The 27,265-nt window shown below is 42.8% G+C and overlaps 2 protein-coding genes across 5 annotated transcripts; both read left to right on the forward strand.

Moving 5' to 3' along the window:
* Positions 1-1,042: 1,042 nt before the first annotated feature.
* Positions 1,043-10,583, forward strand: rufy3 (RUN and FYVE domain containing 3). 4 transcript variants are annotated; one of them, XM_029161948.3, is made up of 18 exons: positions 1,043-1,827; positions 4,952-5,125; positions 5,232-5,349; positions 5,426-5,527; positions 5,707-5,830; positions 6,055-6,119; positions 6,266-6,331; positions 6,405-6,474; positions 6,545-6,634; positions 6,723-6,806; positions 6,930-7,097; positions 7,265-7,362; positions 8,324-8,443; positions 8,535-8,646; positions 8,725-8,807; positions 8,887-8,914; positions 9,009-9,086; positions 9,356-10,583. In XM_029161948.3, exons 1-18 carry the CDS (start codon positions 1,560-1,562, stop codon positions 9,497-9,499), a joined length of 1,992 nt encoding a protein of 663 aa, XP_029017781.1. In that variant the 5' UTR covers positions 1,043-1,559; the 3' UTR covers positions 9,500-10,583. The 4 variants fall into 4 exon arrangements, with proteins under 4 accessions (XP_029017781.1, XP_029017783.1, XP_029017782.1 ...); XM_029161949.3 differs by lacking the exon at positions 1,043-1,827 and adding an exon at positions 3,124-3,794; XM_029161950.3 differs by lacking the exons at positions 8,324-8,443; positions 8,535-8,646; positions 8,725-8,807; ... (1 more) ...; positions 9,009-9,086; positions 9,356-10,583 and adding an exon at positions 7,473-8,162 and having other exon boundaries at positions 1,055-1,827.
* A 289-nt stretch (positions 10,584-10,872) lies between these two features.
* Positions 10,873-26,801, forward strand: ppil2 (peptidylprolyl isomerase (cyclophilin)-like 2). Its single transcript, XM_029161952.3, has 20 exons — positions 10,873-11,029; positions 11,234-11,283; positions 11,546-11,591; positions 11,779-11,841; positions 12,038-12,089; positions 12,405-12,456; positions 12,665-12,756; positions 13,047-13,136; positions 13,231-13,306; positions 13,417-13,577; positions 15,058-15,133; positions 15,559-15,665; positions 18,178-18,267; positions 20,181-20,214; positions 22,369-22,486; positions 22,596-22,652; positions 23,801-23,873; positions 24,345-24,407; positions 24,688-24,830; positions 26,545-26,801. The coding sequence occupies exons 1-20, from the start codon at positions 10,998-11,000 to the stop codon at positions 26,663-26,665; spliced, it is 1,596 nt and encodes a 531-aa protein (XP_029017785.1). The 5' UTR covers positions 10,873-10,997; the 3' UTR covers positions 26,666-26,801.
* The last annotated feature ends 464 nt before the right edge of the window (positions 26,802-27,265 follow it).

Here is a 27,265-nt window from a genome sequence, read left to right on the forward strand (position 1 = left end):
AATGCAACATATTGTAAAGGCTTTGGTGATTCATTCAATAATTCATACACTATTTTACCAGAAATTATCTATAATTAATAAACTGGAGTGATTGTTACATTTATGGTAAAGACATATCAGATATTTATTATAATTTTTCAGGCAGTGTTGTTCTCTATGTTGTCACAAATTCTGGAAACAAAACAAAAGATGCATCAGAGCTATAAACCACTCATCTGAATTTGTAATTAATCAAAGTATATTTAACAACTAGATAAAACAAAAATAACCCACAACATTATCAACGTTTGTCTTTGAATCAATCATATTGTTGTAACAAAAATATTATACTATTTCAGCTCTTCCCAGAAGTTCCAGGCATTTACAAGATAGTAAGATAGCAAAATCCACTAACTCTTCTGGTATTCACTTCCAAATTCCAACTGTATTGCAATTGTTGGTATTGGACTGACAAATATAGAACTTTTATTTTTTTAATGTGTCTTAACCTGGAATCAGAAAATTAGGGAAGAAAAACAAAAACCTTCGAGAGAAAATGCAATAATTAAAGCCCATATGACCTTGACTGTGTTCACGAGGTCATGAGAGGTGCACAGCCTCACGTGCCAAATCTGTTGAAATTCCTTGTGATTTATGGACCAACTAACTGAGTCATTGAGTCATCAAAAAACATTAATCAGTGATGGAGAAATCCTCCCACTGGGTGACATTAAGGTGTGTGAAAAGTGTGAATTTGCTGTCTTTGCTTTGCCTTTATTCCCAGCAAACTTAGCTTGTCTTCATTTAGACCTAATATGTAATCACGCAATGATTGTAATTAATGTTCTTGTTTTTTATATTTATAATTATGAATCAGTAAAAGAAAAAACTCATATTCATATGTACCTACATCCATTTAATTAGATTTGCTTCTCCCCCTACTAGTTATTTATAGGTATTGCACATGAGGCATATTTATTCTTTTTTCACATTAAGAATAGCAGGAGGGAAAATAGCGGAACATACTGTTTAGTAGCTATACATATTTTTAAATAAGATTGTAGCTTATTGCAGCTATGTCTTTCGCGTTAATGTAAGGATTGTTGGTTGCTACGGCTGATATGCGCTAGAAGTTTACCAGAGAGTGTATTGATCGGAAGGGGCATAGAGGCCTCGGCGGGAACCGCAGTGGATCATGGGAGATTGGGTGGTTTAGTCTAGGCCTTGGGTTTACGACCAGTGACTCATCTTGGCGTCTCGCAGCATCTCTGGTCCTGTGTACGGATTACTATAAAGCTGACACAGCGAACAAACTCTCGCGAAATTAGCACCAGATTGGAGTGAAATGCTAACACCCAGCGGTTTCCGGGTCAAGAGGTGACCGTGGAGGGAAGGGCGTGAAGCCGAGTGACCACTACACGGATTCTGGGGACATTACCGGGCATTTTGATTGTTTTGCTAGCCGCGGCGGCGATGGGCAGCCACAGCTAACAGCTAACCACAGCCAGCTAGCTAACGTTAGCCCCCTGCTGACTGACAGTCCACCGCTGGTCACATGAAGTGAATTTGTCCGGAGCAGGATGGCGGAGCGGGACGCGCCGCTGGGGGATGCACCTCTGCAGTCCTCTTCGGAGGCTTCCCAAAGTTCTGACATGCTGAATTCCTCCGATGAAAACGGACACGTTGACAGTCCGGATGAGACCCTCTCTCCGACATCGGTGATTTACTTCAAGGAGGCGTTAAACTCGTCCAACCTGAGGTTCGGGAAGGCTCAGGTTGGGTCGCGGTCGCCCACTTCGCTTCGACAGTACGACTTCAAGATCGAAAGAGTCGACTCCAAAAACAGAAGTGAGTGCTAAGCGCTAGCCTCTGCTGTCATCGCTGGTGACCCATTTAGCACTGATGGCAGCTGTACTAGTTAGTTGCTTGCTCGGTGTTAGCGAACTTTGGTCAGTGCTCAAACAACTTACTGGCCATTTCCGCCCAAAGAAATCTATGATGCTATTAAGAATCACGTGCACGTACAGCTCACTGTCCTGCGGTAGGTGTCACGTGTGTCGTATGTCAGCGAGGTCACCTAGCTTAAATCCGTGAGGTGCACTGATACTCAGCCTTATGACCGCTGCACTGCTGGATTTCCTGTGTGTTGATGTGTTCACAGCCTCGTTGCTTTCTACCCGTGGTTTGCTGATGTGTAGACTCAGCTTGTGTGTTCACAAGAACCAATCAAACATCTATAACTTAGCACTCGTGTAATTTTGTCATTAGGGAGTGTTTTCTATTTAGTAGTAGTACTGGTGTGTGTCACTCGGTGTAAAGAAATCACCCAAAATCTTCTCCAGTGTCGGATGAAGTCAGACTTTGGTCATTCAAAGGACACTGGGAAGTGTTTTTATTATTTATTTATATAGTTATTGATAAATCCATCATGTGGGATCAATAAAGTTCCACTATAATAATAATAATATTTATTATTATTATTATTATTATTATTATTATTATTATTATTATTACAAAGCCTAGAGGAGTGTTCATGTCCATCTCATTAATGGATGTCAGATCATCAGGTGGAGCCCAGGCTGCTTCCTCTGTCAGTCTGTAATGAATGAAGCTTGATTAGGCAGATTCCGTTTTCATGACTCTTCCACACCTCAGTGCTTTTTGTTGGTGCTGAGGACTGAGTCCATTTGGAAACACTGCACTCGTCCTGGTTCTGGAGAAGCTCAGCTGCAATAGCTCACATGCTGTAAATGCTCTATTTTTATTGTCCCATTGCTTTTTCTATTATCCCTTGAAGTGACATTTTATCTTAAAACTTTGTATTTCCTTGTTCAGGCCTACACACGCGATGAGAAACTGCAGGTGTTGGTGCCACGCGTCCAGCACCTTTGGCCTTGTATCCTCTGTTGAGCTACTACTAGCTGTTTCCGCTGTGCTGCTGCAGCCAGTTCAGTAATTGCTCCGTCACAAACCAGGCCTGTGTTTTAGGTCACAGGACCCTGTTGATGCTTGAGAGACAGATGAGCCCTCTGCTGCACCATTAGCTTGTGTGAGTGCTCTGGGGACCCCAGCACCATCCCCCCCTTTTTTACGCATGCACCATCTGCTCACGTGACCGTGTGTTGCTGTAGCCAACACTACTGTCGGCCATCTTGGTCAACACCCACCCAGTGCATTCACTGCGGTGCACCAGTCCAATGAGTGTGAGCCGGTGCTAAGCTGACTGGAGGAGGGCTGTGACTTTTCTTTTTCAGCACGGTGCTCTCTTGCATTTTAAATTCCCAGTCTGCACAAAAGGCATCACTGAAGGCTGAAGAGGAGGTGGTGGAGGAGAAGGCAGAGCAGCCTTTCTCCAGACAGCAGCATCTTTCTCTTCAGCTGTGCTACGGAGGACAGAGGGATGCAGGCATAAAGAGGAAGGAAAGCCGTAGTCCCTCCAACACCTGCTGAGAGCTGCTGTGGGCCGTCCCCATCTTGGCCTTCACTCCCTTTTGTTTTGATTCCCTTTTCATCGATTCCCTTTTTGCTCTGACCTGTTATTTTTTGGGGCCTTCTCTGGCTGCGGGAACAAAAGCTACTTCGCCTTTTTGCATCGGTGGTGTTTGGTTTGGTTTTGCCTCCCATCAGCTGAGTCATCATGTCTGATTTGACGCCTCAGAGCGAGACGCCGACTCCCACCACCGATAAAATCACCCAGGCCGCCCGGGAGACCATTTATCTGTGCAACTTTCGCGTGTCTGTCGACGGCGAGTGGCTGTGCCTTCGCGAGCTCAACGACATCTCTCTCACCCCAGACCCAGAGCCAGCCCATGAAGGTAGTGTGACAGATTAGGAAGGCTGCTGGTGGCTGTGTGATCTCTGTTAGGGTGTGGTGTCATACAAGGTCCCCAGACACCACGCCGTTCACTGATCTGTGGTAACGTGTCCAGTTTGAGCTGTGTCATGATGGACTACGGAGGAGGCAGTTTACTGTTGCACAGCAGCATGACGTTGCTTGTAAATAAGCCAGGGCTGGGCCTCGTAGCAACCAGGAAGTGCAGGTTGGACTCTGCATGTTGTTTAAAGCAGGTTGGAGGTTTGAGTCAAATCCTGCAGCTGGAGAACATTGATTAAAGACTGTAACAATAGTGCAGCTTTAGACAGTTATGTTTGACTTGTTGGGTTTTTTCTGCATTTACAGTATTCAATAATACTGTGTTTAATGAAATGGACCCTCAATATAAATACTGAAGCTTCATTATTCATCTCAAATTTTGGAAGTTGGACATTTGTTTTGAGCATCGTTTGTGCAGTAGCTGGTAAATTCTTGTAAAAAGGTTGAATTTTGTTTCTTTCTTCTTTGTGCAGAACTCTAGTTGGTTCTGTGAAACAAAGCGTGGAGCATTGATTTGTTCTGTCCTTTTGCTTTTCAGTCGTAAAGTGTCAGATATTATTGACGTTTCTGGTAATTTGATGCTAGTGACTGTATTATTAATACACATTCATTATTAAGTAGATACATTTATTGTATTATGTGATTCAGACTGAATCAGAGCCCAGACTGACTTGTTGTTGCATTTTATTTCACATCATACAGCAAAAACGAGCTTAAATGCATTTATTGCTGTTGTTATTTTGTGTCAGAAGTTCAGATATTTTATGTAGTTTACAAACACAGTGCATAAAACTACCAAAGCCTCTCGGTGCTTGTTGTCTACTGACATAAGCTCATGTAAGAAGATCACACTAGAATTACTAAAAATGCTAACTTTAATATGACAATAACATGAAGCTTCATATTAAAATGGACAAACTATTTTCTGCATCGGTCTTTCATCTGACTCTCAAACTAAAAAGCTGAATGTTTTGTTTATAGTTATCTTAACTTCCTGGAAACCATGGGTTATTGTAGTGCTAAAGAAAAGAGAAGTCAGCTGTGACTGAGGAGTCGATGCTCCTGATGGTTGTTTCAGCGTGTCTTTTCTCTTTTTAGACCCGAAGGATCCGATTGCAATTGAAAGGCTTAACTTAATGAACATGGCCAAACTGAGCATCAAGGGCCTGATTGAGTCTGCGCTAAACCTCGGGCGCACACTGGACTCCGACTATGCACCTCTCCAGCAGTTCTTCGTTGTGATGGAGCACTGCCTCAAACATGGGCTGAAAAGTATGTTTTCACTCAAACAGTGAGTTTGAACTGTATCAACCGTTCTGTCTCTCTGGTCTGTAGTTAGTGACATGTGTCTCTCAAAGTGAAATGTTTCAACCATCAGCTAAGAAGACCTTCCTGGGCCAGAACAAGTCGTTCTGGGGGGCGTTGGAACTGGTTGAGAAACTGACACCTGAGGCTGGAGAGATCACAGCCAGCGTAAAAGACCTGCCTGGCCTCAAGTGAGTGTGTCGTCCCGCCTTCTGTCCAGAGTTGGTGGCTTCCTAGTGTGCTCACATCCCACCTCCCTGGTTACAGGACTCCTCTAGGAAGAGGACGTGCCTGGTTACGACTGGCCTTGATGCAGAAGAAGCTCTCTGACTACATGAAGACCATCATCAACAGAAAGGACCTGCTCAGGTGTGTTGGTTACGCTGTGCAAATTTCCACTTTTGTCTAGAAAAACAAAAACATTGTAGGAGTTGGGAACATAGATTATAACTTTATTTATTTTTCTTTAGTGTTTTACGAATCAGTGGTTTCTACTGATATTTGTTGTTTAATAGCAGCTCTGTTTCTAACTCGTCTCCTCTCCGTAGTGAATTTTATGAGCCCAACGCGTTGATGATGGAGGAGGAGGGAGCCGTCATCGCTGGGCTGCTCGTTGGACTAAATGTCATTGATGCCAATCTGTGCATGAAAGGAGAAGACCTGGATTCACAGGTTCTTACAGCCACAGTAACACGAGATTCTTGACTAGTGTTTTTGGAAACATTATTGTAGATAGAGTGAAGTGAAACCTGTTTCAAGCTGCTTGGGACAACTGTGGAAGCTGCTGCTTCGGTGCCTTAATGTGTTGGGGCAGCTGCAACACCCTGCTATAAATCGTGTTTTATATTCTGTGTTGTTGCTGATTATTTTTGTTTATTTTGTAATGACTTCTACAGGTTGGGGTAATCGATTTCTCAATGTACCTCAAAGACGGAGGACACAGTAGTAAGAGTGCAGAAGGGTGAGTGCTGCTTCCTCTTTAGTCTTTTGTCTCTGGGTGTACGTGGTTTATTTTTGTCAGAGTGTAAACAACTGTATAAAGTGAGACTTGATCTCTACACTTACACAGTTATGGATGACTGATGATCATTTTCCCTCTCTCTGTAGCGATGGTCAGATCACCGCAATACTCGATCAAAAGAATTATGTGGAAGAGCTCAACAGACATTTAAGGTTGGTCAGGAGAAAGCGACTTCAGCATGGTCAACATCTCAATAACTAACAAGATTGTCTGCTTTTGTTGTAGTGCATCAGTAAACAATCTCCAGGCCAAGGTGGATGCTCTGGAAAAGTCCAACACAAAGCTAACTGAGGAGGTGAGCAGAACGTTTGTCTGGGCACCGCTGCAGCTGCTCTTCACTCACAGATCGGGCGGTTTCTCCACAGCTCGCTGTGGCAAACAACAGGATCATCACTTTACAAGAGGACGTGGAGAGAGTAAAGGAGGAGAGCTCATATCAGCTGGAGTCCAGGAAGGTGAAGGACGAGCCTCTGTTCACTAATGTCCACAGTGATCACAGTTACGTGTTTAATGACCGTAAAAGTACTGATGTGGTTGATGCAGGCTTTAAGAAGCGACTCAGCGCCCGACGGGCAAGCGCTGGGCGAGACGCGCAAGCAGCTCAAAGAGGAAACTCTGCTTCGACTGGTGAGTTTCAGTAGCTCAACCCTCTGCTCACGGATTTCCTGGTGGAATTTGTGAAACCTGATAAAGGTGATTTTCCAGCTTGCGTGTGAAGCATGTGAAATGTCAAAACTGGTGTCTGTGCAGGATGTAGAGAAAGAGCTGGAGGTGCAGATCGGGATGAAGCAGGAGATGGAGTTGTCCATGAAGATGCTGGAGAAAGACATCTGTGACAAACAGGACGCGCTGGTGGAGCTGAGGCAGCAGCTGGACGACCTTCGTGCCATCAACCAGCAACTGAGCCACAAGTCACAGGTGAGATGCTGTTTGAGCGTGGGCTAGTTGATTTTGCAGGCAGGTGTGCATTATTACTACAGGGCGTTCTGCACAGAAAGTCAGTGAGAGTTGTAAGCGCAAGCTTACAACTATCACTGACGTGAAGTTGTCTTCTGTTTTCACATCTACCACTGCCTCGTCCTCAGAGCGTAGATGCCAGCTCCAAACAGAAGAGTGAAGCCATCACTCGCCTGGAGGAGAAAATCAACCAGATGACCGGCACGATAAAACAGCTGGAAGCCAGGTAGGGATCATTTTTCAAATCAGTGACGGGCCCTCGTCTTTACAAATCTCTGACTGTCCTCTTTGTCATTTTCTCTTTCACTTTCCTCGTCATCATTTTTTCCCCATCAGTGACAAACATTTGGTGAAGCAGGCCAAAAACCTGAACTCTGCAGCAGGGACGCTGCTCCAGCTGCAGCAGTAGCTCCCCTGCTTTATACATCTGGCAACTAACATACAACCCTGCCTAATATAGAAATAATCAAACTAGGGTGTTAACTTTTCTGTACGATGCTCCTTTGTTGTTGAAAATTAAAAACCTCTTCCCACAACCTCCTGCAGTGGCTCTCCAGCATCAGCTTTGAGTAGTGTGGACTGACTCCATCCTATTCGCACTCAGCCCGTGTGTTTCTTTGACAGATGTGTCGGCCACATCATGTTTATACTTTTATTTGGTAGATGTTTCCCATTAGCCCATTAATGCTTTTTTTTGGCAAAGGTGAAAGACGTAGACAGTCAGAGTCCACTGTGATTCACGTGCCAACAAACACATCCTGATGTTTGGGAGGAGGTGGACTTGCTGTAATATCCCAAAGAATTCGACCACTACCACAGACTGTGCTTGAACATTTTCAACCCCTAGAGACCGACAGATTGAAAAAAGACCTGATGTCATTTTGGTGAAGTGTCAAAAGCCAGGACAGGAGCCAGAAGGAATAACAAGCGAAGGGCAAAATTAATTTATTAATTTTGAATAGTATGTGAACATAACATTGTTGTAAACTGTAGTAATCATTAGGCTAATAAAACCGTAAACAAACACAGCCTGCTTCATCGTCTTTGGCTAAAACTTCCTAAAGTGTCCTTGATGGGTCTTTTTTGTTAATCTTTTTTAGTTGACATTTCTTTCCATCCACTTGTTTCCACCAACGTTTGATTTCATTTCACCATGAGTTTATGTTAACCCGCTCACCCCAAACCAGAAGCAAACAGGCTGACAGAGAGAGGGACCTGGCACTGGAGGCGAACCGGCTCTTCAAGCAGGACTTTGGAGACAAGATCGAGAGTCTGCAGGTGGAGGTGGAGCAGCTGAGGAAGCACAGGTAAAGTCTGAGTTCGTGTATAGGACTCAACCACGCTCGTTTCAGGATTGTTGTACAGTTTTTACCTAATATTTTTCCTTTTTATCCTCAGGTCTAAGTTGGAGAAGGAGCTGAGAAAGGAGCGTGAGCGAAGGAGCGAGCCTCCTCCCAGACCTCCCAGTGCTCCTCAGAAGGACCGGTGGCCTCCGGAGAGCATTCCTGGAGTAAGTGTGTTCACGTATGCTCACGTAACTGATGAGGGTCAGAGGTCACAGCAGCTGATTGATGTGTTTTTACTGCAGCTTGTCCCAGAATCCCCATCGGTCAAAAGAGACAGCGACCAGCTCAGTGGACAGGAGGACAAAAGCAGCCTGAGCTCCAGCTTGTAAGTATTCACTTTGCACAACTCCTGATGGTAAAAGCTGCTTCACTGTTTGAATGAACTTTCCTTTTTGTCCTTTAAGATCCTTATCGCACCATGAAGATGAGCAGGTGAGTTGAAGGGTTGGCAGTGGAGTAACATAACAGTATAACAAATCTCCCACAACAGGGTTGATTAACACTGTTACTGCTGGATTTCCTGCAGGACGAGTCGTTCGTTGAGATCGGTCCACCTTCGCTCTGTTCGATGTGCGAACAGGACGACTCACTGCTGAAGGCAAAGGTACAGGAACACGATCTGATCTCATAACCGGGTTACAGTTGGGAAGCCTGGTATCACTAGTCAGTTTAGGGGAACAGCCATTTCCCAAGGTAGATAAACTACACCCACAACATGAAGTTCCATCCTTCTTATTATATATTTTATGGTTATTTTGTTTTTCTAACTCTGAAAACTAAGACACATGATTTTCTGTGAATTTGATGTTTCTGCTTTAAAACAATGATGCTGAGTATGTGATTTGTTTTAATCCTGTTTTATTCTTTGTGCAGAAACAGTGTAAGAACTGCAGCGGGCTTTTCTGTGAGAGCTGCGTGACCAACGAGCTGCCGCTGCCTTCCTCCATCCTCCCAGAGACTGTGTGCACAGTCTGCTACGCTCGCTTACTCCAACAATACGCTTCAATTCCAACATGAACACAGGAAGCCCCAGACGCAGTGGCTTCTTACAGACACTGCAGATATGCACTTTTTGACCTCATGGCTCATACAGGTCATTAACTCTGAGGGGGTTTTGTGTCTTGTTTTTTTTTTTTTTTTTTTTTAATTAGAAATTTTTAAGTCAGCAAAGTCCAAACAGGTGCCACTGAAATCTGTGTATGTGCAGATGTACTGTTGAGCTCATAGCGCCTCCTCCCAGATGGAGCATTTTGTTTTACAGGAGCTGCACATGCAAAGCTGAAAATCAGCCTGGTTTGACCCAACTGACTAAAAACACAGGATTCATCTCAGTCATTTAAAATCTCCAAAATGTCCACTAAGTGGATAATTGATTAATAGGTTTTAAAAGATAACAGTTTTAAGCTGACTCCAGTTTACCCGTTTACTTACTGTAAACCACACAGCATCACCTCAAGGACAAACAGACAAAAAAACAATCAGACCAAATGGTAGCAGTGCAGACTTTGAAATCGGTAAACACATTTATGTTGAAGTGTTGCTTTAAGCAAACGGTTGAATATTTAAAGCACATATCATATGACTCTGTTGTCAGGTGGCGTTTATGTTGCAGGGTTGTTAAAGGATTAGTTCAACAGTTATATATTATAACTGCTTATATATTATAATTATAATGGAGCTATATTTGCTTTCATGCTGCAGGAGTTTTTATATCCAATATGAAGCTACAGCGTGTCATGGGTTGGTTTGGTTTAGCTCAGAAGCCTAGTCACCTAGCCAACTAGTCTTTGATCAATGCTAAGCTACATAGCTATTAGCTGGGGCATCAGATTTACTATAAGAACATTTAAATTCTAGATTTCTCTCTGGGGGAGCAACTGTTTCTGGGCGTGTAAACATCTTACAGCACATTAACAAACTCGCCTCTGTGCCAGACTGGTTTGAAAAGTGGACATCATAGCGTCTGTATTTTTATGTTTTTGTTGATTAGTATAATAAATAATAATTAGAAGCTGGGTGACATCGCTTAAACTTTTATGTTTACTTGGTGATGCTACTGTGAAATGTTTCTCAGAGCAACAATAAACTTTTTACCATTACATTTTTATGGTGTACAGCTTGTTTTTTTATAGTATGTTTTTTTTTACTTACAAATGAAAAACAAACACTCAATTTTACAAGGTGCATGAAATTATTAATAAGACGTTTAATGCCATGGTTTCATTTCTGTGCCTGGGTCCATTTTTAACTCAACATCATGTGAATGAAAGGGACAAAAGTTGAATCACTGGGAATAACTTCGCCTTCAGGTTGAACTCTGTTGTTGTTCTACATTAGCTCCAGTAGGTGGCAGCAGAGCGTCGATGTTACAAGTGACCCGTCGTTATTGCGGACGACGATAAAGACAAACAGGAAGCGAGCAGGTTGTGGCTTTTTCTGTTGAGCTGTCGCGTTACTACAGTTACTTACCATATTATATATACTATTATTTTAGACACACGAACGTAAATTAAACATGGGGAAGCGACAGCACCAAAAAGATAAAATGTAAGTATCAGTGTCAACTTAAGTTGTGGCTGTACCAATGTAGCATGTTTGTTGTTGTTAGCATTTCTAGCTAGCCTTTAGTGTTTGCTAGTTAGCCTAACCATAGGGCTAGCTAGCTAACTTAAGATTATTTGTCTCTTGCATGTTACTTTTGTGTAATGTTAGTTTATTCTGTCCCCTAAACGTGCGTGTTTGTTCCTAAAGGTACATCACATGTACGGAGTACACAAACTTCTACGGAGGGAAGCGAGCAGGTGAGTCCGCTTTACTTTTAGTCTGAATCGTTATGCGTCTCAAACAAACATTAATTAAAACCAATGGCGTAAATACGTGGAAGTGTCTGTAAATTTATGTCGCTCGATACAGAGGCAACACTTTATGGGTGAAACCTATTTAAGAGGACGAAGTGATGAGGCATTTTTTGTTATTTACAAACTAAAGATGAACAGTAAAAAGAGTAATTTCATTAACACTTTAACATCCACGTTTCCAACCATCATTCCGTTTTTACTTCAGAAATCCCCCAGGCAAATTTTAGACGGCTTCCCTTTGACCACTGCAGGTAAGAGCAGATTTGGTTGGTCTGATACTAATTTGATGCAGGATTACAGTACCACCACAGTAAAATGTAAAACTGCTGACAAAGTGAGTAAATCTGTGGATAAACCTGTTGCTATTTCCAAAACAATGACACATTTCATACACTTTCTCTGTTTAACCTAAGTGTTTTGTTAACATTAACATTTCAGCTTGTCGCTTCAGCCATTTGAGTATCCAGTCTGTACTGAAGAAGGAATCGTCTTTGATCTGCTGTGAGTACATGGTTATACATAATCTGAACTTGATTAATGACCCTTGAAGCCTGAAGCAAAGAAATGTTCTGTCGTCACCAAAAGCCACCAAATATATTTGTTATTCTGTAGCTCCAACAATGTTAATACATGGGACATTTGCCTTTTATTGTTGGTGCTAGACTGAATACTTACTCCTTACTGCTGTGTGTTTCAGGAGCATCGTCCCTTGGATTAAGAAGTATGGAACTAATCCAGCCTCCGGAGAGGTAAGCAGGAGCTTAACGTCTATCTCTCCTTACGTTCTGTCAGCTTGTCACTGAATATTGTATGTTAAAGCTCATTTGTTTCACATGTAAGAAAATCTCAAAATGTAAAAGTACTAAATGTTTAGAACCTGATGTTTCCTTTTATATAAGTTACCTCAGACCAGAAAAATATCTACAACCTTCATTTTATATAGATTATTCACGAACGTTAAGTTACTGCTGTGAGCAGACAAAAGGCACAAATGTATTTTACAGTACTATTTGGTCACCTTATTTTTATAACTAAACAGTAAATTTTTTTTATCTTTTCCACAGAAACTGGAAGCAAAGTCCCTCATCAAGCTGAACTTTACCAAGAACAACGATGGTAAATCGTCCTGTATTCATGGGCTTTAAAGCTTAATGTCAGGGTGTTTATGCACTGCTGTCTCCTAGCCAAAGAATATATGAGGGTAATTTTGAGAGGGAGTACATATGTAAGGTAATTGTTAAAATGAAGCATGACATGGGTTTTCAGCCAGTAATAACAGATTGTGAGTGCCAATCCTTTTTTACTCTCATTTCATTTCTTTCAGGAAAGTATCACTGTCCTGTTCTGTACAACGTCTTCACAAATAATTCTCATATTGTTGCCAACAAGGTCACTGGCAATGTGTTTTCCTATGAGGTTGGTGAACTTTTCCAGTTGATCCTTCTATAGTTACTTTCTGTTACACAGATCGGTATCTAAAATTATACAATCGGCACAGATGGTATTGATTTGATTTTGGCCTGTTGCAGTGCAGATGCTCGGCCCACATGGTCTCATAAGATGTCGTATTGCATCACACTGAATCAGCTGTGTACAACAAATGTTTTTCTAAACAAATGAAGGCTCACATGCTGCAGAGGAGTTGTGCTACATATGAAATCATAAATCTAGTTGAACACTGAAATGAACTAATTTTGTTCACTCAGGCTGTTGAGCAGCTCAACATTAAGACCAAGAGTTTTAAAGATCTTTTGACAGATGAACCCTTTACTAGAAAGGACATCATAACTCTTCAGGTGGGTTCTTGCTTTATTTTTTTTTTAAGTTTACAATACTTCAGGAAAGGAAAGGAAAAACAACGTAATTTGATTGTGTTTTCTTTTTCCTTAGGACCCCACAAACCTGGACAAATTCAACGTTTCCAATTTCTTCCACGTACAAAACAACTTGAAGGTGTTGGATCCTGGTGAGAGTATTTATGATTCATCTTTATCATTAATTAAAGTCATGGAATATGAAAATGTCCTGAATAAAATGTGTTCTTACTATTTCTCTCCTTTCCGTGGTGCGGTTCAGATGAGGAAAAAGCCAAGCTGGACCCCGCTTATCATCTTAATAGCACCAACCTCGAAACCAGGGAGACCTTAGCTGAGCTGTACAAGGACTACAAGGGGGATCAGCTCCTGGCTTCCACCATGAAGGAGCCTGAGACCAAGAAGACGGACAAGATTAACGCTGTAAGAAAAAAAACATTTAGATTGATGAAGTCTGTAACTTGTAAGATGTGAATGGAGGACTGTGAATGAATGATGAAATAAAAATACAAATAATATTTATAGAAACAAATCAAACTAGCAGGTGAAGTGACAAGACACAGGCTCCCACTGTAATCCTCTTGATCAAGATACTATAAAATATTTTCTTACATTTTTATTAATTGTATTGCATAAAAAATTATAAATTTTCCTGTGCTCGTAAAGCATTTGTAGGATTGGCCAATGGATAGCAGTGTGTTCATCCAGCTGTAAAGTGTAAGCTTTGCTTTGTACACAGGAGGGAGCCAAACACACAGCAATAGACTGGCAGTGTTGTGGGCAACAACACGAACAACTGCATCCAGAAACAGAACCAATGATCCTTAAAATGCCTCGGTTTACATTAGTTGAAGCAAATGGGAATCATAACCCAGCCAATTAAACTGTGCTCTGCCCTGAAGCAAGGTGTTAATGAGTGGCAGCGACACATTTGTTCAATTGTTTCGGGGTTTTTTTTAACTCCTCTTTGGAAACTTGCCTCGTTTTCCCTACAGACCTGCTCTCAGTCATTCAGTTTGACCTACAGCTAAACCCACAGACGTGTACGAAGGTCCAGCTTCTCTTTGCTGTGGCGCCATGTCTCATTTTTACACCAGAGCCTTTCCTTGTTTGTGCTTCATCTCGGGTTCACTGCCGAGGTGACGCTTTGACAGCACTTGAGAGAACCGGGAATATAGGTCAGACAGAGCACAAGGTAAAGTCTGCTTTCACCCGCCTTCACGAGAACTAGAGCAGAAGAATGAAGACGCTGGAGCCATGGAGTAGCTTTTGAAATCCATTTTCACTTCAGAGCTTTTATCTTCAGAGTTATTTTCATGATTTAAATAACCTCCGTCTCTTAGCAGTATTCCTGGTATTTTTGGCTGTTCATTCTTATTCAACAAATGCCTTTTTTTTACTTTAAGCAAACAATCAAAGGATTTAGCTTTTCACCATTAGGAGGTGGTGGAAATCTCTAAGCTGAGGCGTGGAGTGATGTCTTAATTGTCAGAAAAGCTAGTTTGCACTTGATGCAGCACTTAATGCAAACAAGGGACCAGACGAGACTCCCTCTGGAAGGAGGTTTGATGGAGTAGATGCGATACAACTCACAGGCTACAGACAGGAGCATTTGTTTTTTTGTTTATGGTTTATTTTTCCAGAGGACAAGGGAACTGGAATCATAATTGCAATCCAAACATCTTTTAGTTTTGACTATAATAAATAAGCAAATCCAAACTTATAGGAAGCTGGAAGCCTTTGTTTGACCTAAACAATGACATGAGTGTTTGTTACCAGTTTTGTTTAAATATTAAAGTAATAAATCAACTCCCCATTATTAATTCTACACTAATAGGAGGCTACTGGTCTAAACCCTGGCATAAAAGCTCTTCCTTTCTTTTTATGTTGTCCTCTCCCCCAGGCTCACTATTCTACAGGCAGGGTTTCTGCCTCCTTTACATCCACGGCCATGACCCCTGCAACGACACACGAAGCAGGCAAGTGAACATCGCACACAAAAGGGAAAAGCAGCATTGAGCCCTTCTCCTTTCTCGCTTTCATCTTTAGTTATCCAGGGAAGACTGGCTCGTCACTCATGCTCCTTTAGCAGCGAAGTGCAGCTTTGTACTCGCACAGTCGGATGCAGCTGCAAGTGGGAGCTGCTATGTTTTCTCCTCCTGTCAGCCTCTGAGCTGCTCCATGGGAAAGATTTGCTGTTATGCAACTGTGTAGTAGGTTCAGTAGACTTCTGAGGAGTGACCTAGTTGTGGTTTGCAGTATATTTTTATGGACTCAATCTAGTAGTAAATGCTACTTTTACAGTATCGCTTGTGTCAAGAAAACCTCGGTCTTAATGGCAAATGGCTCACCAGGCAAAACGCAAGGACACAACACAACAGAGCGTTTTTATTTCCTGTTACAGACGCCATCGCAGACGACACTGTGCGCTACCAGTACGTGAAGAAGAAAGGCTACGTGCGTCTCCACACAAACAAGGGGGACCTTAATCTAGAGCTGCACTGCGACAAGGTAATTCAGTGTTTTACAGAGTTAGGTCTAAAGAAGCGTCGTCCTAGTGTCAAGCTGCTCTACAAAAATGAAAAACCTCTGACAACCACAACGTAACAAGGATCTTTGTGTTTCAAACTTCATCCGTAGCAGCTGGAAAGATTAATTTATAACAGAACACTTTACATGACAATGAAACAAACAGGGATTAGACGTATCTGCTGTTGTACATGGTTAGACTTTATAAAACAGGCGCCACTATTTGTTATCTAACAACATTAAATGATAAACATGAAAATGTGCTTTGGGATTTGTTGTCAGATGTCTTCTCAGTGGTCGTTAATTATGTCTACACCAGCAGCTTTTAGAGTCCATCACTGATGCAGCCGAGAGAACAGAACCGCTTCTCTTCCTTCGTATCATTACTTATTCTAGACTGGACTAGAAGTCACAATAAACATCTACAACAGGCTGATCGAGAATCAGTGTTGTGTCCCTGGTTTGAAGAAAACTGAGAAACTTTTCTAGAAAGTTTCCTAGAAAAGTTCCTGGAACTGACTAAATGCCCACATATTCATTCTGTGGAGAAAAACACTGTTATTTCATTTCTTTGTATTTTATAGTAGTTGGCTTTAACCAAACCCAGGTTGGAACCTTTAAACCTCAGAAAAGCACAGATGTTATTTCACAGAAAAGAAAACGGTCTTGATGTTTGTTTTTATGCTGTGAGCTTGTGGTTGAGTCGTACAACATACATCCCAAGCACTGAAATCAGGCTTCAGCAGAGCCTGTCCCCAGGTTACCAATGCTCCAGTGTTCCTCCCTCCTAAGGTTGGATGTGGGGCTCCAGGCGCCCAGTGTGAGATCTGCCCCGGTAACCAGGCGCTCTGTTTTCATTGGCTTCTGAGTCGTTGAATCAGAATAACGAAGGGAATGTTGCAGCGGTTGGACGAGCTGCCCTCTGCGCCCCACATCCTGCTCCTCCCCAGTGGCTTTCACACAAGACTGCAGCTCTATTTGTGGCCCGCTGTTTATGAATTAATGAGTGCTGCTTCACTGTCGCATACACTCTCAGTCACACAAATCCAAATCCACCTCTCTGTTAAGTGCCCCTGCTGAACAGGAGGCGAGGGGCGGATGGTGCTCATTGTTGTTGCATGACGTGAGCCTTAGTTACACATGATGTCAATAAAGGAAGGTCTTTAGTTTATTTAAAAGCACAATACAGGAAAAGATCCTCACCTGAGCAGAATCAAACATCAGCAGACATGTGAGGGGGTAAATCCAGATGACTTCCATGTGACGTTGAAATCAAAACTCATTGAATATGAAGCAAAGTCGTGTTGTTGAACCTGCTTAGGGTTTAAAGGAATGACTAAACCCTTCAAGCAAACTGTTTAAAATCAATTTATTATGGTTTCATGTCCCTGGGATTTTACCCTCTTTACCTGAAAGAAGGGCGTTTTAACCTTTCTTCCTCTTTTCAAAGACAAAATCAGTCACACTAAATTAACTAGCAGTCGGCAAAAGCCTCAGTGTTTGATGTACAAACAAGGGTTGAGATGAAAGGAGGTTTGTCCTGTTCCACCTTTAGACGCGCTGCTTTATTATAGATGCCTGTTTTAAGGTGTTGTTTTCCATTCCCCAAATCTGTTTTATGGTAGAAATGGACCAAATCAAACCATTTTCTTCCCGTAGGGTTTAAACACTAAGCCTCTTTGTTCCAAAGTGCTTTGAAAATCTAGGATTTATAATAGAGGGGAAAAGAAGCTGCGCGCTGAACCCCAGCAAAATGGAGACGTAGTGGGAAATAAGACTAGTGGAGCTTAGATGAACCTGTCACACAGCGAGAGGCCGATGAATAAAAATAGGTTTCATGAAAGCATTTGGTAATTTTTGGAAACCACCAGCTATTGTTGCCAAGGGGAAAAAGTTTAGTTTCCCACACGCAGCACATACTCAGACAGAGGCTGGAGTGTTCCTCAAGGCTGCTGACGTTAATAGCAGTCGCTCTGACCACCGTCACACTCCCGCCACAACCCCCACAGCTTCTCTGAGCGAGCGCCAGTCTGTCAGGGTTCGCTTTGATTTGGTGATTTACAGGGTGCCTGAAAGTTTTTAATGCTCGTGAACAAGCGTAAAAATGCACAGTTTTAATAGACAGAGCTCTTCATCTCTGAACGGCCTTTAAACAGGTCGGGCAGAGTTGAAAATGCCTGACGCCGTGTGTTAACGCAGAGGCAGCGCTTCGTGCTGTCACTCACCTCGACAGGCGACAGAGCGTGACACCTGTCAAACGTCCTCTGAAAGTCCCGTCACAGTGGGCAGCTGTTCACAAAGGGGCTTCGGTCAAATGGCAGCTCATAGGCTCACATAGTAGCCTTTACCCTAATATACAGCCAGACACTGAGAAACCTCTGTTATTTTATACCTCCAATGTGATTTCAGTAATGAAGTAGGTTCTAAGTGCAGCACAAATTGGGAAAGTGTATTTCAGAAGCTGAGGCTGGTTTGTCTTGTTTTTGTTTACCAGGTTCCTAAAGCTGGAGAGAACTTCATCCGCCTGTGTAAAAAAAACTACTACGATGGGACCATCTTCCACAGGTCCATTCGGAATTTTATGGTAAGGACAAAGTCCTGTTATTCGTGCTAAACGCTTATTTACCCGCTTGTCCACTAGATGGCGCTGACACCAGTTTTGTTTTTGTTGTATTGTTGGACATATTGTGCTATAGGTCCTTCAGGTGATAAGAAAACAGCTGTTACAGCCCAGGTGTAACACCAGTCCTTCTGGGTACACAGCTTTCAGAGCTTTTCTCAGAAAGGTTGCGAAGCGTCCTGTAGATCATAGTTCTTAAGTGCTTTCTTTTAAATGCTATGTTGTGGAAGCACAATTGCCCAGTAATCTCACCTTAAGCAGGAAATGCAGAGAGGACGAGTGTTTCTCGCTCTTCATCCAATCCCAAACTGACTCCATGATGTTGGGATCAGGACTCCATATGGGGCTCAACCATCTGCTCCTGTCCTTCATGCTGCTGGAGACAGATCTTTGTTCCTGTGGCTGTGTGTCTGGGCCTGTTGTGATGCTGCAGAGTGGAAGCAGTGCTGGGGCTGGGAATGTGTGATGAACATATAAACTGCCTCTTTGACAATTTGAATAATTGGCTACAGCCTGGAGGGACAGGCATATGACTGTAAATGTTCTAGGTGGAATACACAGAGCAGCTACGTGTTGTCAGAGTGGAACGTGGTGATGATGGACAGGATAATTACATGACGCCTGAAACGAGCTGGGAAGCCAGCGTGAGCCTCGTGTGTATGACACGCGTGATACAAGAGAACAAAATGTTTTGTCCTTTAATCAAAACTGATCAACATGTTACATGTCAACAAGAAAGCAAAGCAGTTAACAAAATAGACGTATATGTGTGTGTATATATACAGCAGCCATCCATCCATCCATCGCGCTCTCTCTCTCTCTCTCTCTCTCTCTCTCTCTCTCTCTCTCATTTAAAGTCTCTGATCAGCCACACGTCTGCATTTCAGAGCCGCCGCTCTAAGTGGACATCTGGTCTCACAAGGACCCCATCTCCTTATTTTCTGTCTTGTGGTTTGTGTGTAAATTGTTTGCCCATAAATGCTGTTACACTTCTGCTCTCGACTAATCCTCCATAGTTTAAAGTGGGAGGAGGGCGGCCTTGGAGAGAATGGATGCATAGAAGCGAACACTTTGAAAACACAAGGTCCTGAAGAACTGTTCTGTGAAGTGAACCCTCTGCTTTTAGAGATGATGCTTGCTGCTTAACTTTGAGCTGTCAGCCTTCGGGCCCCTTTGCCCTTGAGGCTGAGACTATTCGGGTTCAAACAGCAAGAAGGATTATTTAGCACCTGGGAATTTCAAACATTATGGCGTTTGCAAGCTTTGAATATTGTTTTCTCCGACAGCACATTTGGACTTGGAGCTGTAGTATTTCAGAACCAGTTTCTTGCTGCCTGAAAGTTACTCTTTGTTCAGTGGCAAATAGTTTTACTTTTTCTTTAATTAGTTGAATTTTAATTCTGCATCTACAGTCAGCAGATTAATGTGCAGACGCCGAGCAGTGTTTCGCAATTTTCAGGTTCTGGGACTATTTCCATGATGTGTTTCCTGTAATCGAAATCATTTAAATTAAAGTTTGAGATTTCTTGTTTTGTTTTTTTTATTGCAACTTTGGTTTTTACACCAGTTCCAGACAGACAGAACTCATTAAAAGTTGCTCCCCAGCGTTTCCAGTAGTCAGAAGCTGCGGCTGAGGGCAGTGCTCCTCCATAGAAACGGTCATGGGAAGGTTTCCTGGAGAGCTGTGAAAATGGCTGCTAATGATTACAGGAAACACGAGTCCAGGGCCGATGCTTGACAAGAGGGAGCTGTAAGGTTCAAAATCTGACTTCGCCCACTATAAATAATGGAAACAGCTCTTGAGTTAATGAGGGACATCCTATGTTTGGCTAGTGCAGCGTACGTCAACCAGACCTCTGTGTGTTTTGTGTTTCCAGATCCAAGGAGGCGACCCCACTGGCACTGGCACAGGTAGGACAAGCACTGCACTCACGCCACAGTTTGAACTGTAGAACAGCCCTCTGTTGAATTATTAATAGCTCCTTTTTGTGTAAATACTTACACAAAAGAGAGTTACTAAATATACTCCATGGAGGCACAAGGAAGTATAGAAGGCTCAGATGTTGAAAGGGGGAGTCGTGAGCGTGGGGCGCAGCACTGGGTGTGGTGAACGACCAGACAAGCAGGCTGTGCAGTCATTTTCCTGTTTTAAAAGGCAGCTGAGTGTGATTGACTGCTGGGACTCTGTGTGTTCATGTCAGCTATGCCCCTGTGAGCGTTAGCAGCATGAAGCGTGCTTTGTGTGGCCGTCCTTTAACGGTTTGAGCTCCACTGAAACAAGCGTGCACTGATGCTACATGAGGCGTTGCAGCGTCTTTGCATCAGTTTATTTGATGCATATGATAAAAACCTGCAGAACTGATGGATTTGAGTTTTAGTTTGATGCAGTTTGAGTTGTTAAGAGAACTGTGGAGGAAGCCGTAAAAGAAAACCTGAGCTGTTTAACCCAGAAGGAGTCAGGTGTCGAAGAAATGTCACCAAACCTGAAGTCACCATGTGAAGATTCCTTCTGACACTGTAGAAAACCCCAGTTTATCTGAGTTCCTTGAGAAAACTTGGCATCGGAGCGAGAAAAGTTTAACATTAACCTGTAAGTGAAATCCCAGACACACACTTTGAATGTTAAACCAGAACGCTGAGCACCGCGCCTGTGACCTTTGCCCCGGTTTGTGTTAGCGCTCTCTCGCCTCCTGCACCTCTAAGCAGGTTCTCCTGCTCGTTCACCAGCTGGCAGCACACGGGCAGGGAAACACACTTCGGGCGACAGATCCTGCCCCTGTCGGGAGCCAATAAGCGCCCGCTGTGCATATTCCTGTGTACTTATCACGGTGATTCTTAATGATGAAGACCGTCTGAATAATGACTCCCAGCTGAAAGCTCTCAACAGGGCTGCGCGTTGAAGGGCGAGCAGGGCTTCTGCTGCCCACAGCAACCGGCCGGTCTTTGTACGGGTGCAGCAGTCGATGGAGATGGATGGAGATCAAACAGCTCGTTTTCCTGCACATTAGGTTCATTAAAAGGCTTCTGTGACTTTTTAAAAATTACGAGCGAGGCACAGCTGAGGATTAAACGCTCCACAAACCCAGTGTTTTGGGTTCCGCTTCGCTCGCACACATTTTATTCCAGTCAGTGCAATTAAACGATGGATTAACACTGTGAACTGTCAGTGAGTTTCTGCTGGAAAGTGCTGACATAATGATTCTCTTGGTGGAAAAACAATTTGATTGTGCTCCAGCAGAATGAATGTTTAAATCTGAGGGTTGGACAGCAGGACGACGCGCTCATATGCTCCTCCGTGAATCAAGTTTGCTCTAAAGCTGGAGGCAAAACAAACCTTGTGAAGCGGAGCTACACTTTCTGCTGGATCGTCACCAGGAACCTGAATTTCACCTCCTTCGTGCTCGTGTTTCAATGTACACGTGTTGTTGTGCTCGTAGCAGAGCTCGAGGTGCAAACGCAAAGACCTGTTCATCAAACATCAATGATCTCTGGTGCTGCTGTTTAATCTAGATGTTAAAGAGAATACATACATGGGCTACGTGTAATTATAATTCACAGCCCGTTACGAGGATGGTCCAGGTCTGATCTCTGTCTACATGAAGCCCTTCGCTGAGGTCCGAGCTGCCAAAGCTTGTTCATCCAGTTATTGTACAGTGTTTATCTACCGCCAGCGTTTACCTATGTGTCATGTGTGTTCAGTAAGGACAGGAAGCTTGTGACTGGTTGATGACTGGCTTTGGCAAAGATCAAATTACTAATAATAATTATTTAGTGACGGATTTGTGTAGAAAACCAGAGAATGACAAACGCTCACTTACAACTCTTAGCTCCAATATTTGTTTAGATGAACAGAATGGAGTAAATGTGGATGTGTGTAGATCAAGCCGTTAGGCCTGCAGGTTCACACCACTGGCCAGTCTCTGTCAACATCATGGAGGAGAGACAAGAATCTCCTGTCATTCCATTGAGGTCTCACTGTGTGAATGGATCCTGATCCCTAATAGGACCCTCTCACCTTTCCTCCTGTGCATCTTTCCTTCCTCCATCTTTGTCTCTGACGCTCAGGAGGGGAGTCCTTCTGGGGGAGACCCTTCAGGGACGAGTTCCGGCCCAACCTGTCCCACACTGGCCGTGGTATTCTCAGCATGGCCAACTCGGGTCCAAACACCAACAAATCCCAGTTGTAAGAAGCTCTTTTTGTCCCTGGTAGCAGTAATGTTTTATTACTGACGTAGTAAATCCTTTTCACATTTAAATGTTTCACTTCTGTCCTTTTTGTTGTGTCTTCTTAGTTTCATCACATTCAGGTCGTGCACCTACCTGGACAGGAAGCACACCGTCTTTGGAAGGTAAATGTGTTGTCTAGTTGCCAGTACGTGTCGTCAGACCTTTTCCTGCTAGCCTTTCCTTCAACCCTGCTGCTCGCACCCGTTGATAATTTTCTTCAGCAAACAATTATGTGAGTCTCCGTCTGACTTCTGGCCTAAAGCAGGGAATAATGTAGTAGATGCTAAATCCAAGCTGAAGTCGTTCTCCCTGCTGAGCTGAACCTGATGCTGAATGGTTTGGATTTGGAGGAAGCTTCTGTTATTCACTAAAATATTCAGACACATTCTTCACAGTCAGCATATTTGAAATGCTTCTGCTTTAATCCCACATCCAGCCTGTTGTTGTTTTGTGGCGTGTCAGTCCAGTTAATATGATCATCTTTTTCTTTGCTGATGTATAAGTTTAAAGGCTGCTTTTTTTCAAGTCTGAGTAAACATAAGGGCTTCTTTTCCACTCAGTCATGTACTGGGCACCATGGGACTCGCTATCCGATCACTGTTGTCCTTCTAAACAAGGAATCAGGTTTAGTCTGCATGAATACAATTTTATTTATATAGCGCCAAATCACAACAAGGTTATCTCAAGGCACTTTACAAGGTAAGGTTTAATACCTTACACAACTAAACCTAACAAATCCCACATACAGCAAGCCTTTAATTACAATATGAAAGCAACCCTCTCTACCGAGGAAGAAACCTCCAGCAGAACCAGGCTGAATGTGGGCGGCCATCTGCCTCGACCGGTTGGAGTGAGGGTAGAGAGAGAGAGATAGAGAAAAGCACAGCAGCAACAACAAGCAACAACAGAGCACAAGCAGGACGGTTGGACCAGAGACTGGACACAGGATGATTGGACCAGGGACCAGGGACTGGACACAGGATGATTGGACCAGGGACCAGGGACTGGACACAGGATGATTGGACCAGGGACCAGGGACTGGACACAGGCAGGGTGGTTGGACCAGAGGCCAGAGACTACCTGTCTACCAGACTTCAGATTGACTCTTTATTTAGTGTTTTAGCACCTGCCAATAAAATGACCAATCCAGAACAAAGCAAGTTGTTCTGGTGCTAGAGACTGTGCCTTATATCCTCTGTGCTGCTTTAGGTTCAGTAAAGTACTGTGACTCTAAATAAACAGGTTTTGTCTTTCTGTCTGTCTTTTGCAGGGTTGTTGGTGGATTTGAGGCGCTCACAGCCATGGAGAACGTAGAGAGCGATCCCAAAACGGACAAACCCAAGGTAGGACCTAGGGGGATGCCTTGATTTGAAATGGGCTTAAATCTAATTCGATACATACGAGCGTGCTCGCTGCACAACATCGCTCCACCTCCCTCCAGCTTTTCTTGGCTCAAATTACATTTTCTTTTACACTCCTGAAATGTAGCTGAGCAAATTGCGGAGTGCAACCTCAGAATCCGTTTAAGTCCCTAAATCACTAACATTAAAAGCAGCTGAGAGGTACAGGACTCAGACAGAGTGTCTTTACTCAGATACGGCCAACGGTCAGATGCAAGGATGAGACGAGGAGCATGAGGCAGAGAGCGACCAGTCAGGAGAAATGTTTTTGTTTGAGGCTTGTACCATTATCCGTACAATTTGATATTTTATACTACAAAAAAGTATTTAAAGATGTGTAATAGTTACATGCAGTATTCAGGGTGGTTCTTTTTGTGCTTCTTGTCTTCATCTAATTGTTTGTCTGCTTTACAGTCTGAGATTAAGATCATAGATACAACCGTGTTCGTGGACCCGTACGAAGAGGCCGATGCTCAGGTTTGTACTCGAGACTAAGCTCATTCTGCACAAGTTTGATTGTAGTTTGTTATCTTCCACAAAATAAAAAAAACAGATAACATCTAAATTATTGTGTAGAAGAAAACACATTAGTGCTGAAGGAACCTTTTTTATACCAGAGAGACAAAAACAATCATGGAGCGGGTTGTGTAGTGAAATTGGCAGCACAGGAGCAACAATTACTCCTGAGAAGCAGCAGCAGCTACTTCCTCTCAAGCACTCGGTGCCTTTGAGCGTTTGGGTGATTTGTTGTTATCAGATCGCAGCAGAGCGAGAGAAGGAGCAGCAGAAGCAGGAGGAGGAGAGGCAGCAAGCCAACGTTTCCCTGAAGAAAGCCAAGGAGGAGCAGGCGCCAAAGACCTTCAAAGACGGCGTGGGGAAATACATCAACCCGGTCACAATGTAAGAACCCACCGCGGCGCCACCAGGTCACCGGCCTCTGATTCAGTATAGCAGGAAACGCGTTAGAAGAAATGTGGCTGGTGGCTCAGTTGGTAGAGCGTGGCCTTGGGGAGTGGAAGGTCCCAGGTTCAAGCACCAGAGCATCAAGTGTGTCCTTGAGTAAGACACTGCTCCCTCAGGGCATGGGTTAAATACAGAGAGTCATTTCCCCAATGTGGCATCAGTAAAGTTCTATTATTATTATTATTATTATTATTATTATTATTATTATTATTATTATTATTATTATTATTATTATTATTATTATTATAACAAAAAAATAATACATTAATAATAATATAATGTATTATTATAATATTATTATTATTTTCCATAATTATTATCATTATCCTTATTTTATTATTATATTATTATTTTCCAAGCTGCCAATAATAATAATAATTTATTATTATTATTATTATTATTATTATTATTATTATTATTATTATTATTATTATTATTATTATTATTATTATTATTATTATTATTATTATTATTATCGGGGGCGGCCCTGGTGCCTTTCTGTGTGGAGTTTGCACGTTCTCCCCGTGTTTGCATGGGTTCTCTCCGGGTTTTCCGGCTTCGTCCCACAGTCCAAGGACGTGCATTAGGTTAATTGGGCTCTCTCCATTGCAAATAGTGTGTGTGAATATGGTTGTCTGTCTCTGTGTTGCCCTGCGATGGACTGGCGACCCGTCCAGGGTGTACCCTGCCTCTCGCCCATAGCCAGCTGGGTTAGGCTCCAGCACCCCCGCGACCCCGCATATGGGAATAAGCGGCTTGGAAAATGGATGGAATTATTATTATTATTATTATTATTATTATTATTATTATTATTATTATTATTATTATGTTTTTACATTTGAACATTTGGGTTTAATTGTTTTATGTGTTCCAATACTTTTGATCACTGAATCGCCATTGGGGTCAACCTGAAATTCACATCGTAAACACGTGAGCCTTGTTGTTGCAGATCTTTGGCCAGACGCTGTACATCTGCAACATAGGGATAAATAAATGGACAATAAAACCATATTACTCAGCAGCGAAGCAGCACTTCCACTTTTTAAGATGATAACCGTTTTTCCTTAACTTTTATGTTGATGGTTTTTATTTTAATTCACCCAGGATCACATCTTAAGACAATACAAAGCTCAAATGATTCTCATCCCTTTAACACCGAGCTTTTGTTATGAGATCATCACACTCAGAGTTTTATCTCCTGAATGTACAGCTCCTAAATAACCTTCTGTTGGTTTTCACTGACAACTGAAGGTAAAACTAGCATGAGACGCTTGAGCAGTGATTAATGGTCTTTCTGCAGTTTTCCCCATAATGAGGAAAAGGGAAATATGAGACATAAGCAGCAGGTTTATCACGAGTCGTCATTAATCCTTGATACTTACTGTCACCTAAAGTCCTGCAAGAATAATCGCTTTGTAAGCTTGATGTGTTTAAGTTTCAGCAAAAATTTCAATCACCCTTCAGCTCTGCAGTCGTGTAGCTATTCTACTTTTACATATTATTTTATTTCAGGGCGAATAAAAACACGACTACTTGACACCGTGTTCTGAGCCTGAGTGAGCCGCGTTATTTCAAAGTTACAAGCTGTAACGGATGGATTTGACAACTGAACCGTACGAAGGCCGGCGCTTAAATCCTGCTTCTTTTTCAGGAAGCGTTCAGCTGCTGATGATGAAAGTGGACCGACCACCAGCGGAGCAGCAGCAGCAGCAGCGGTGGCGGCCAAGAAGTCCAAGGGCAAGACTGGGTTTGGAGACTTCAGCTCCTGGTGAAGCCGCACGCAGCGCTTCCTGCTCTGGTGTCAGTCATTCTTTACGTCCGCGTTTTGCATCGTCTTCATTCATCACTAGTGTCGTAGTGTCGGCAGCATGTGGAACAATAAATTAAAGCTGATTTTTTTACATGGAATCTGCCGTGATGTCCTTTTTCTACGTCACTCTTCCGTTTGAGCCTGTTTTGGTGTAGTTGCATTTATAAGCAATAGACAACCTTTGGTCCCTGTTTGGTTGAAGGGCAGCAGGTTGTGGCCGTGATCGCTCCCAGCACCGCTCTGAGGGGGTTTCAGGAGGCTTTTCATTGTCTGGGTTACTTTTCTACCGCTGAATAATGACACAGCCATTTCAGCCCAATTCAGGCTCGAACTCTTTGGCTCCTCTCGCATATTTTAATGGATCTCCTGTGTCACATCTCTATAATTATTCTGAACAATGCTGGAAAAAACCCTACAGATTAAACCAAGGTCTCTGTCGCCCACATGGAAATTCACTGATTGTGTCCTCACCGATGTTCTGCTTGAAGAAAAGAACCTTTATTTTTAACACTGGGGGACAATTTGATGTTTGTGGTTTATTTCCTATTTAATTTTTTAAGTG

The sequence above is a fragment of the Betta splendens genome, chromosome 9, assembly GCF_900634795.4.
Source record: "Betta splendens chromosome 9, fBetSpl5.4, whole genome shotgun sequence".
Lineage (NCBI taxonomy): Eukaryota > Metazoa > Chordata > Actinopteri > Anabantiformes > Osphronemidae > Betta > Betta splendens.